This window comes from Salvelinus fontinalis, chromosome 20 (genome assembly GCF_029448725.1).
Source record: "Salvelinus fontinalis isolate EN_2023a chromosome 20, ASM2944872v1, whole genome shotgun sequence".
NCBI lineage: Eukaryota > Metazoa > Chordata > Actinopteri > Salmoniformes > Salmonidae > Salvelinus > Salvelinus fontinalis.
In genome coordinates, this window is record NC_074684.1 from 32,827,701 (window position 1) to 32,840,857 (window position 13,157).

At 43.3% G+C, this 13,157-nt stretch overlaps 1 protein-coding gene across 2 annotated transcripts; it reads left to right on the top strand.

Annotated features, from left to right (window-relative positions):
* The first annotated feature begins 7,278 nt into the window (after window positions 1-7,278).
* LOC129817744 (photoreceptor outer segment membrane glycoprotein 2-like) lies at window positions 7,279-12,406 on the top strand. 2 transcript variants are annotated; one of them, XM_055873255.1, is made up of 4 exons: window positions 7,279-8,099; window positions 9,788-10,034; window positions 11,361-11,575; window positions 12,203-12,406. In XM_055873255.1, exons 1-4 carry the CDS (start codon window positions 7,522-7,524, stop codon window positions 12,249-12,251), a joined length of 1,089 nt encoding a protein of 362 aa, XP_055729230.1. In that variant the 5' UTR covers window positions 7,279-7,521; the 3' UTR covers window positions 12,252-12,406. The 2 variants fall into 2 exon arrangements, with proteins under 2 accessions (XP_055729230.1, XP_055729229.1); XM_055873254.1 differs by lacking the exon at window positions 12,203-12,406 and having other exon boundaries at window positions 11,361-11,606.
* Window positions 12,407-13,157: the final 751 nt, after the last annotated feature.

The following is a 13,157-nucleotide window of genomic DNA, read 5'->3' on the forward strand; positions in this document are numbered from 1 at the left end:
GATCACATCTCATAGGTTCCATACTTTCAGCTCCTGAAAGACTAAATTAAACCTCTGAGATTCAAGAGCCATATACATTTCATAAGATTACTTTATTCATGTAATGATTCATTAAAAAAATAACGATTTCCCAACAGGCATTTCATAAAATAAGTTGACTTGTGAGCTAATGTGGCTCATTTCACAGTGGATTCAGAGTCCTGCAATAACATCTATAGTGTTCATATTTGTGTAAACTCTTTGGAATTGTAATATGTGGGTGTCACTTAGTAGGATGATACCCCACACTCCATAGTGTACAGTGCCTTCAGAAAGTATTCACACAGACTGACCAGGTGAATACAGGAAAAAGCTATAGTCCCTTATTGACGTCACTTGTTAAATCCACTTTAATTAGTATAGATGAAGGGGAGGAGACAGGTTAAAGAAGGAGTTTTAAGGTTTGAGACAATTGGGACATGGATTGTGTATGTGTGCCATTCAGAGGGTGAATGGGCAAGACAAAATATTTAAGTGCCTTTGAACGGGGTATAGCAGTAGGTGCCAGGCACACCAGTTTCTGTCAAGAACTGCAACGCTGCTTGGTTTTCCAAGCTCAACAGTTTACCGTGTGTATCAAGAATGGTCTACCATCCAAAGGACATCCAACCAACTTGACACAACTGTGGGAAGCATTGGATTCAACATGGGCCAGCATCCCTGTGGTACGCTTTTGACACCTTGCAGAGTCCACGCCTCAACAAATTAAGGCTGTTCTGAGGGCAAAAAGGGGTGCAACTCAATATTAGGAAGGTGTTGTTAATGTCTTGTACAATCAGTGTATATATATCCTCTTTGGCGTGTTTCTCCAAGCAATGACTGTAAAAAGCCAATGACTGTATTGCGATGACTGTGAACAGCCAGAAGAGGGCTGTAGCAGGACTTTTTCTGTTATCACTGGCACACAGAGAATGACAGGCTGTGGGCACCGGGTAAATATTGTATTAACTTGAGCAGCCATATGGGGTTGAATAGTTAAACGTTAAAATATAAATTTATAGAGTTTGAGATGTGTTGAACACGAACATGTAGAAAACTGACCTAAGATCTGTGGTTCTAATAAACGGGTATATTTCCTTCTACAATGTTTGACTAATCGTGCTGAGTTAAGAACTACTGAAATGTTGAGACAGCGTAGGCAGCAGCTCTATAGAGATGAGATGATGACTTGGAATGAAATAGTACAGTCATCAAATAAAACACATGTAATAATACACAACAACTTAAATATTTTATTAAAATAAAGTACTGTGAATAAATGATGGTTAAAAAGTGAAAAGCTGTCTTGGTCAGTCACTAGCATCATGGGACTTTTATTAATAGTTTTATTCTGTGTTACAGCATTCAACCCACAAAAAGCACAAAAAAAATGATTGAAATTGAAAACCATGGTTATTTTTTATAATTTAACCGAAACCAAACCAACCTCAAAAAACACTATTGACTAATAGCTATTCTATGCACTAGGCGATCCCTGTTGTAGTGATCTTAACACAATACCTAGCAACCTCGTCAAGGGGTTCTCACCTCTTGGTGTAACGGTAAAGATGTTGGCTTGACAGTTGTTGGACCCGGGATTGAGTCCCGATCAGGGAAACCTCTCAAAATGTGTTACAATATCAACAGGTGTGCTTGATAATCTGTATGTTTGATCAGCATCTTCCCTTTAAATGGGTACAGAAACGGACAACACAAAAACCCCGGAATGAAGTGATTCTGCAAGGTTATTCGGAATTCCATATAACCGCCCAGCCCCTGCTCCTATGGACACCATGCAGACCTGAAAGGATATGAGAATAGAATAGAAGAAGAAGTCATCCAGCCTATCAGAGAACAAGGTGGTGCCAGGGAGTGTCGAAACACGTCAGCGTAATCAAGTTGTAATGTACATTTCATTTGACGGCTGCTATGACTTTTCCTTTGAAGGGTATTTGAAGGGTAACAAGATAAGGACACATTCATAAGCAGAGTGTTTCAATGATGCTTTATGCCAACAGGTACCTTCCAAATTGTGTGCTAGAACACTTGTATTACTTACTTTATTTGATGGGTACGAAATAAAAACTTCAAAAACACATGAATAAGCAGAGCATTAATTATGTTTATGCTAACAGGTACCTTTCATATTACGGGTTACTGAACACTTCAGAGATGCTTGCTCACCTGCAGGGCATGGCGCCGTTCTCTGAGACGGCGTCACACTTGGAGGTGAAGCCACAACACCACCAGCAGGTTCAGGAAGGATTGGAAGAAAGAGCTGCAGAGAAAAATTTTGAGTTTTCTATTGTGAAAATACCTACATATATTTAAATACAGAAAGCAATTCAAAATGGCTACCGGTAGTAACGTTTTATTATAGTCAATATAATTTGTAATTGTAAAAATGATCTTGCTGCTTTTCATCTACAACTAGTTTGAACCAATTAATCAGAAGTGATTTCATCTCTGCATTCAGGGAATCTCTCTGAGGTTTCCAAGAGCAACAGTCTGTAAGGGCAGACACATCTAATTAAATCTAATCATGATGCCAGTTCAAGAAGTCATGACCTCAGTCAAGAATCAATTTATATTCGTACTAGTGGTTAGACAGTTAATCAGTGTACAGGGAGGATGTAAGCTTTTAGTAGCTGTCTGTTCTCGTCCATTAAAATCTACATGACACAAACTGTACTCCATGTCAAACAACCACTTATTTTACTGTGATTTACTTTTTATTGACCACTTAATTTACCTTGGGTCATAACAAAACAAGTTCATTAGTCTCTCATTGTTGTCTTGTTGTCACGTTCGTCGTATGGAGGAAGAGAGGAGGACCAAGGCGCAGCGTGATAGTAATACATTCTTCTATTTATTTACCGAAACAAAAAACACTTGACAAACTATACAAAAAAACAACAAAACGAACGTGAAGCTATATACGAAAAGTGCAGACACAGGCAATAACACTTACACATAGACAAAAACCCACAAAATCCCTAAAGAATATGGCTGCCTAAATATGGTTCCCAATCAGAGACAATGATAAACAGCTGCCTCTAATTGAGAACCAATCTAGGCAACCATAGACATACAAACACCTAGACTAGAGAACATTCCATAAACATACAAAACCCCTAGACAAGATATAAACACATCAATCCCCCATGTCACACCCTGACCTAACCAAAATAATAAAGAAAACAAAGATAACTAAGGCCAGGGCGTGACACTTATGTAGACTAGACGACCACATTGTTCACCCTGTAAAGATGAAGGATGGGATCCTGGGTAATTTTTGATTTAAGACTGTTGTTATTGTATCCACAGATTAACAGAGTGAGTGGACACCGAGAGTGGATTACATACCAGGGTACATACAGTTGAAGTCCGAAGTTTACATACACCTTAGCCAAATACATTTAAACTCAGTTTTTCACAATTCCTGACATTTAATCCTAGTAAATATTCCCTGTTTTAGGTCAGTTAGGATCACCACTTAATTTTAAGAATGTGAAATGCCAGAATAATATTAGAGAGAATTATTTATTTCAGCTTTTATTTCTTTCATCACATTCCCAGTGGGTCAGAAGTTTACATACACTCAATTAGTATTTGGTAGCACTGCCTTTAAATTGTTTAACTTGGGTCAAACATTTCGGGTAGCCTTCCACAAGCTTCCCACAATAAGTTGGGTGAATTTTGGCACATTCCTCCTGACAGAGCTGGTGTAACTGAGTCAGGTTTTAAGGCCACCATGCTCGCACATGCTTTTTCAGTTCTGCCCACAAATTTTCTATATGATGGAGGTCAGGGCTTGTGATGGCCACTCCAATACTTTGACTTTGTTGTCCTTAAGCCATTTTTCCACAACTTTGGAAGTATGCTTGGGGTTATTGTCCATTTGGGAAACCCACTGATGTCTTGAGATGTTGCTTCAATATATCCACATAATTTTCCTACCTCATGATGCCATCTATTTTGTGAAGTGCACCAGTCCCTCCTGCTGCAAAGCACCCCCACAACATGATGCTGCCACCCCCGTGCTTCACGGTTGGGATGGTGTTCTTCAGCTTGCAAGCTCCCCCTTTTTCCTCCAAACATAACAATGGTCATTATGGCCAAACAGTTCTATTTTTGTTTCATCAGACGAGAGGACATTTCTGCAAAAAGTACAATCTTTGTCCCCATGTGCAGTTGCAAACCGTAGTCTGGCTTTTTTATGGCGGTTTTGGAGCAGTGGCTTTTTCCTTGGTGTGCGACCTTTCAGGTTATGTCGATATAGGACTCGTTTTACTGTGGATATAGATACTTTTGTACCTGTTTCCTCCAGCATCTTCACAAGGTCCTTTGCTGTTGTTCTGGGATTGATTTGCACTTTTCACACCAAAGTATGTTCATCTCTAGGAGACGGAATTTGTCTCCTTCCTGAGCGGTATGGTGGCTGCATGGTCCCATGGTGTTTATACTTGCATACTATTGTTTGTACAGATGAACGTGGTACCTTCAGGCGTTTGGAAATTGCTCCCAAGGATGAACCAGACTTGTGGAGGTCTACAATTTTTGTTCTGAGGTCTTGGCTGATTTCTTTAGATTTTCCCGTGATGTCAAGCAAAGAGGCACTGAGTTTGAAGGTAGGCCTTGAAATACATCCACAGGTACACCTCCAATTGACAAATGATGTCAGTTAGCTTATCAGAAGCTTCTAAAGCCATTACATAATTTTCTGGTATTTTCCAAGCTGTTTAAAGGCACAGTCAACTTAGTGTATGTAAACTTCTGAGCCACTGGAATTGTGATACAGTGAATTATACACAAATGACTTGTGTCATGCACAAAGTAGATGTCCTATCCGACTTGTCAAAACTATAGTTTGTTAACAAGAAATTTGTGGAGTGGTTGAAAAACGAGTTTTAATGATTCCAACCTAAGTGTATGTAAACTTCCGACTTCAACTGTGTGCCACCCCTGGTTGTACACAACATCATTTAAGCTTAACATGACAGATACCAGAAGTCAAAACAGTTAAACCCCAGATACCTAAAGTCCAATGTTAAAAGCATCTCCAATCCAAAATTAAATCTAGAATCGGCTTCCTATTTCGCAACAAAGCATCCTCATGGTGCCAAACATAACCTCGGAAAACTGACTATCCTACCGATCCTCGACTTCGGCGATGTCATTTACAAAATAGCCTCCAACACTCTACTCAACAAATTGGATGCAGTCTATCACAGTGCCATCCGTTTTGTCACCAAAGCCCCATATACTACCCACCACTGCGACATGTATGCTCTCGTTTGCTAGCCCTCACTTCATACTCATCGCCAAATCCACTGGCTCCAGGTCATCTACAAGTCTTTGCTAGGTAAAGCCCCGCCTTATCTCAGCTTATTGGTCACCATAGCAGCACCCACCCGCAGCACGCGCTCCAGCAGGTATGTTTCACTGGTCACCCCCAAAGCCAATTCCCCCTTTGGCCATCTTTCCTTCCAGTTCTCTGCTTTCAATGCCTGGAACTAACTGCAAAAATTGCTGAAGCTGAAGACTCTTATCTCCCTCACTAACTTCAAGCACCAGCTGTCAGAGCAGCTCACAGATCATTGCACCTGTACATAGCCCATCTGTAAATAGCCCATCCAACTACCTCATCCCCATACTGTATTTATTTATTTTGCTCCTTTGCACCCCAGTATCTCTACTTGCACATTCATCTTCTGCACATCTATCACTCCAGTGTTTAATTGCTATATCGTAATTACCTCGCCACTATGGCCTATTTTATTGCCTTACATCCCTTATCTTACCTCATTTGCACACACTGTATATATACTTATTTCTTTTTTTCTACTGTATTATTGACTGTATGTTTGTTTATTCCATGTGTAACTTTGTGTTGTTGTATGTGTCGAACTGCTTTGCTTTATTTTGGCCAGGTCGCAGTTGTAAATGAGAACTTGTTCTCAACTAGCCTACCTGGTTAAATAAAGATGTTCTCAACTAGCCTACCTGGTTAAATAAAGATGTTCTCAACTAGCCTACCTGGTTAAATAAAGATGTTCTCAACTAGCCTACCTGGTTAAATAAAGATGTTCTCAACTAGCCTACCTGGTTAAATAAAGATGTTCTCAACTAGCCTACCTGGTTAAATAAAGATGTTCTCAACTAGCCTACCTGGTTAAATAAAGATGTTCTCAACTAGCCTACCTGGTTAAATAAAGATGTTCTCAACTAGCCTACCTGGTTAAATAAAGGTGAAATAAACAACAAACAAACACAAGACATTGGTGGGACATCAAAAAGCCATTTCAAAATGCTCCACTGGCTAAAATGATTAGGGGTGAGTCATTGAAAAGGTTTGACCATGGTCAATGGTGGATAAGTAAGAAGTGTTTTTGCTTTGCATGGGATAAGTATCCCCCATAAACACAAACACTTAAGAGGGCAGGAACAGGAGAAGAAAAACGCCACCAAGCTGATTGGCCCAGGTGGTTGGAAGTGGGGAGTGTTAAGATTACGGGGTAAACTAATGTTAAGGGGATTAACAGTTGTGGCTAGGAGATGTCAGGGTAGGGAAATGTATGCCACTCTTCTTCTCTTCAGCCTCGGGCTCCATCTTACTCGTCCATTTCGAGATAGACCTCCTTACCTTCTCTGAGGATGACATTTGGCAAAAAGGAATATCGAAGGCACCGAAATACAGAAAGATGGTCCCAAAGACTTCGGTTGACAATGTGAATGCTGCAGATATAGAGCTACAGGTAAAAGCCTAAGTAAATGTGTTTGTTGACTTGGTAACTGTAGATGTTGTGCGTAGATATTGTTGCTGGGGTTGTATGGGTTATGAAGTTGTTATAACCTGCTTCTATTTCCCCCAGGGATTTGTCATTAGTCTTATTGAATAAGTAAAACTAAAGCCTACCACAGCACTAGCACTAGTTACTACAACAGCACACATTTCAGCCTCTACAAGCCTACAGTGATTATAATGCATAACCATCACGTCACAATCCCTTTGTTTAGTTTTACTACATTTCCATAGTATTCAAATATAGTTTATTGCTTCTCCAATAACAATGGGGTCAAAGTAGCATGGGGTCAAAAGGTGAAATGCTATTGCCAAACTTGAACAGAAGTGTTCTTCAAGCATATTTAGTATTGGATTCCATATTAATGTTATTACGTCTGTTAGTGATACGATGGTGATGTGAAACATAATTGCTGTTGTATTTTTCCTTTTTGTTGCTCTCAGGACGTGTTGTCTTTCGTGGCTAAGGCCACCGGCCAAAAGTACAGAAATACCTCAGCTAAGCTGCTTATGAGGTCCTCCAGAAAATAGCTTGGCACCTTTCTACATCCCCCATCCATCCCTCTTCCCCATTGGTCCACAGCCCTTACCCTTTCCAGAATTCACCTCTCCCTTCTGCCCTCGAAACCACTGTACCACTGGACCTACTTGTATCTTCTGGATGAGAAGGGCAGACTTTGACAGGATACGTAGACAAAATGGCGGTCTTAAAGGTGACGTTCACCAAGACCACTCGGGGCAAGCTAGCCCTGGTGTTGTGGGTCCTTAACTGGATCTCTGTGTTAACGGGCATCATCCTCTTCAGCCTGGGCCTCTTCCTGAAGGTGGAGATCCAGAAACGGAAGGAGCTGATGTCCGCTGATGTCCACTCAGTGCCCGACATGCTCATCGCCACAGGCCTGGTGGCCTGCGTCATCAACTTCCTGGGCGGCAAGATCTGCTACGATTGCGTTGATACCACCAAGTTCCTGCGATGGAAGCTGCTGATGCTACCGTACATCGTGTGCACCTTCCTCTTTACCTTCTGCATCCTGGTGGGTGCGCTCATGTGCTACAGCATGAGGAACGAACTGGAGGAGTCACTATTTCTGGGATTGCGTAACGCCATGCTCTACTACAAGGACACAGGCACGCCGGGACGATGTTATCTCAAACGCACAGTGGATTTGCTGCAAATCCAATTCCAGTGTTGCGGAAATGCCGGCTTCCGCGATTGGTTCCATGTCCAGTGGATCAACAACCGCTGGTTGGACATGACCCACAGTGAAGTAACAGAGTAAGTACAAAGGAGTACAGTACCCACCCTCACCACCCTCTACCCAGCTCTGGTCCTGTCTGGCCCCTCTACCCAGCTCTGGTCCTGTCTGGCCCCTCTACCCAGCTCTGGTCCTGTCTGGCCCCTCTACCCAACTCTGGTCCTCTCTGGCCCCTCTACCCAGCTCTGGTCCTGTCTGGCCCCTCTACCCAGCTGTGGTCCTGTCTGGCCCCTCTACCCAGCTCTGGTCCTCTCTGGACCCTCTACCCAGCTCTGGTCCTCTCTGGCCCCTCTACCCAGCTCTGGTCCTGTCTGGCCCCTCTACCCAGCTCTGGTCCTGTCTGGCCCCTCTACCCAGCTCTGGTCCTGTCTGGCCCCTCTACCCAGCTCTGGTCCTCTCTGGCCCCTCTACCCAGCCCTGGTCCTCTCTGGCCCCTCTACCCAACTCTGGTCCTGTCTGGCCCCTCTACCCAACTCTGGTCCTGTCTGGCCCCTCTACCCAGCTCTGGTCCTCTCTGGCCCCTCTACCCAACTCTGGTCCTGTCTGGCCCCTCTACCCAGCCCTGGTCCTCTCTGGCCCCTCTACCCAACTCTGGTCCTGTCTGGCCCCTCTACCCAGCTCTGGTCCTGTCTGGCCCCTCTACCCAGCTCTGGTCCTGTCTGGCCCCTCTACCCAGCTCTGGTCCTGTCTGGCCCCTCTACCCAGCTCTGGTCCTGTCTGGCCCCTCTACCCAGCTCTGGTCCTCTCTGGCCCCTCTACCCAGCTCTGGTCCTCTCTGGCCCCTCTACCCAGCTCTGGTCCTCTCTGGCCCCTCTACCCAACTCTGGTCCTGTCTGGCCCCTCTACCCAACCATCAGTGCTAGAGTCTACCCAGCCATTAGGGCCACAGTCTAGCCAGCTGAGAGGGCCAGAGTTGAAGGTACTTGATTCATCCAATTGAACCTGTGAATAACCCCAACAAAAGGTGCCGTGCAAGACTGTGACAAAATACATACATACTAAATACAAAATACATACTAACACATAACAATACTGGAAGCAGATGCTACCAGCTGCCAACACCAGTCCTCCTCATTAAGCTGCCCAGTCAAACTGTTAAGCAGTAACACTGTATCGACTGAAAAAGGTGAGGTCAAAGGTTACGAGAGAGGCTTATCCAGTAGGAGTCAGGAGGCCACTGTGACAGGAAATTACTATACCCGGCAAGTTGAATATTGTCTTTCAATATTTGGTCTTGTTTTTTTGTGTGTTTTTTTTACTATATCAAAGTGACTTATACAAACAGATTCAAAGCCCAGGTAAAAACCGTAAATAGTGATGGAAGTCCAGTATTAAATTCATCTACCTTTTCAATATGGCCAATCTATGTAATGTTTACCTCCCGAGTAAATGCTTAAGTTAACCTAACCTTAAAGGGATAATTGTCATTTTGGCAATGAAGCCCTTTTTCTACTTACCCAGAGTCAGATGAACTCATGGATACCATTTGTATGTCTCTGTGTGCAGTTTTAAATGAGCTGAAGGGAGTTTCAGGAGCCATTGCTAACAGCTAGCATGCATTACCTGTCTGGTTTGCGAAGGGGCACTGTAAGATGGACAGTTTCCTTCATCAATCCCTTCATGATGCAGAAGTTGGGGTTAAATGGTTGAGAAAAAGTCAAACATTTGTCATCAGTAGGTCTATGTTTGTGCACTCTCTCTCCTGCAGCCGTCTGAGGAGTAACGTGGATGGAAAGTACCTGATGGACGGAGTACCTTTTAGCTGCTGTAACACATTCTCTCCACGACCCTGCATCCAGACCCAGGTCACCAACAACTCCGCCCACTACAACTATGACTGGAAGACGGAGGAGCGCAACCTGTGGACGAGGGGCTGCCGTCAGGTCCTGCTGGACCATTACACCAACATCATGCAGTCCATCGGCTTTATCGTGCTCCTCATCTGGTTGTTTGAGGTTGGCTTTACATTAACAAAACTCCATTCTTATCCTGCACTTTGAATAAGTCACTATTGTCACTACAGTCTCTATTAACTTGGACATGACATGGTACGTGATGATGATACTATTAATAATTATGGGGTAGTGTTGAATTGAACCCAGAGTAGGGAAGTAATAGGTAGGGATGAGGAGGACACATGGTTGTAGAAAAATAGTACTTGATTTATCGCAAATGAAGGATTTTCGGGAAACATGGCTTGCGTTGAAAACAGTCCGGTTCATCGCAGTAACATTCAGGATACAAAAAACGGGAAAAATGACAATGAAGGCGAGTCTTACGCTCAGCCCCTCAATAGGTTTCCTACTGCAGCTAGGACTAGGGCCTAAATGCTAAACAGTATAATTAGGGATGACCCCTTTTCCAACTCTAAACAGAGTTTAACTCTCCCCCTTACTGGGACTAAAGGGAGTCTACCATTACAGCTAAAATCCACTGTTTGTACATACAGGTTACAACAAACAAACTGATATGGAGCACATTGTAAAATGGTATTCAACCTCGATTTGAGAGAAAATGACAGCATTTATAACTTAGGCCTAAACGTCAGCCATAACAATTAAGCCATGAGAATGTATATTTAATTAGCTGAACTTTACTTTGTTAATAGAAAACATGATTTATGTTAACTGCATTCATTAGTTTAAATTATCATATTTAGTTAAGTACACTTTAGTTTAAAAGACAGAGCTAAATCAAATAAAATATGATTAGAACTACTACTCAGGGAGACTGGACGCATGGGTGAACTATGGGCTAATTATCTAACTCCCCACACATGGCTTAAACCTGAGCTATCAACTCGATAGCAAAAAAATGAAGTCAGGCACACCTAAACTGGTGGATAGCTATGCAAGGGAATGGACTAGTGCACTTCACCTAGTTCCTGCACATAATCATTACAGGCCAGACAAAGCTTCAGGAGGACAGACAGATATTCCAGTCCAGTGACCAAACTACGGAAGAGGAGGTTGCCCCGAGGGCAAGACAATTGGTGTACCCAGTCTCCAGGGAGGTGCCACTCTCCCAAGACCAATTTGTCCAGGGGCTGATCACCTTAGAAAGGGACAGCCACGAAAGACAGTACGGCCTCCAAGAAGCACAGGAACATTACCCTCACTGGGGCCATGGGAGAAGTCTGTGGTCAAAGAGATATCTACGGTGTAATTCAACTTCCATTTTCCTCCAAGTGGCTGATCGTTTCTTTCTGTCTCTCTGGTAGTGTAGAGCTACAAGGTAGTAATGAGATAGAGTGACATCTTATCCCTTCTCTCTCCCAACAGCTATGGGTGCTGACGGGCGTCCGGTATCTTCAGACAGCTATGGAGAACCTTCTACGGCAGGGTGACCCCGACCTGGAGTCTGACGGCTGGCTCCTGGAGAACAGCATTGCCCAGACGGCCCGCTCTAACTTAAAAATCATCAAGAACCTAGGCAAGTGCTACCAGGTGGACGATGATCCTAACATCGATGTGCCCAGCACCGCTCAGCAAGAGGTGTCCACTTGCCAGATCCCTGTGGCTAGATAGCATAGCGTAGCAGCCCTGGGCCAGGGCTGAGGCACGCAAATGGGCATCAAGTCCCATTGTCATTAGGTGTAAGCCTTTTGGATGGCAGATCTGTCTCCAGATTAAACGTGCGACAGCTGTGAACTGAGGGATCAAAAGGTGAAAGTGGCGAGTGCAGCAGGGCACCGCAAAGACACACAAACAGGATCAAGGACAGCCTATGCAGAGCGTGCTCTGAAAAATGACCTGCTTTGTCATATGATACTGTAACACCTGCATCATCTTAACAGTTTAAGAATATGAACTGGCTGCAACTTTGCCATTGTGCCATACTTAAGTCATTAAACTGAAGGGGAGCAGGGCAACGTTGAAACGAGGTCGAACTAGTGTTCAACCCAGTACTACAACCCCATAGACATAATGGACATGGAACAGTCTGAGTGAAAGATGATGTCATAATGAGCCATATGTCATGGGCAACAATTATGCCAAGAAAAGCAGTGGAGGCTGCTGACAGGAGGACAGCTCATAATAATGGCTGGAAAGGAGCTAATGGAATGGCATCAAACATGTATTTGATACCATTCCACCTATTCCGCTCCAGCCATTACCACAAGCCCGTCCTCCCACATTAAGGTGCCACCAACCTCCTGTGCAAGAAAGTGATGGACATAAACTGTTTAACAAATTGTATAAAGGGAAATGGAAACAGCAAACTTGAATTGCCTTCTACAGTTTCTTCAACTCAATCTCCTGTGTGTAACTTTTTTTGTATTATGGGTTACTTAAGCAATAAGGCCCGAGGGGGTGTGGTATATAGCCAATATATCACGGCTAAGGGCTGTTCTTGTGCACGACGCAACGCGGAGTGCTAGGAAACAGCCCATAGCCATGGGAATATTGGACATATATCACAAACCCCCAAGGTGCCTTATTGCTATTATAAACTGGTTACCAACGTAATTAGAGCATTAAACATAAAAGTTATGTCATACCCATGGTATACAGTCTGATATACCATGGCTGTCAGCCAATCAGCATTCAGGGCTCGACCCACCCAGTTTATAATGTAGAATAGACGTACGGGATATAGAACTGTAAGACAGATGGTTCAAATAGAGCTGGAAGAGGAGGGCCAGTCTCTTGCATATATTTCTGATGAAAAGGCTACATGGACAAACTGGACTCTTTCAGGAAAATTATATTCCACAGATTATTTCATTTAACGTGTTTTATTGAGCCACACTCCCTCAACCATTTTACATGATTTGGTCGGACATTGCCTGAACGGTTTCTGCTGTCTTTTTGACTGATTGTGACCATAGGCAACGTATTTATCTTTCTCTTGTGCCTCTGCCAACACAAGATATTAAGGGCAGCCTTAATAAAACACAAGAGTTTTAACACAACTTGAGAATATTTGGTCCCATGTTTTCTTTTGTGGGACCTTTCATAACTGAGAAATAACCAAGTAAGCACAACTCATTTGCTTAGGAATGTGTTGTCAGGTTATCAGGCTCACACCATAAATGTGATTTGTACAGGTTCATTGTCTAGAAATGTGAAAATTCA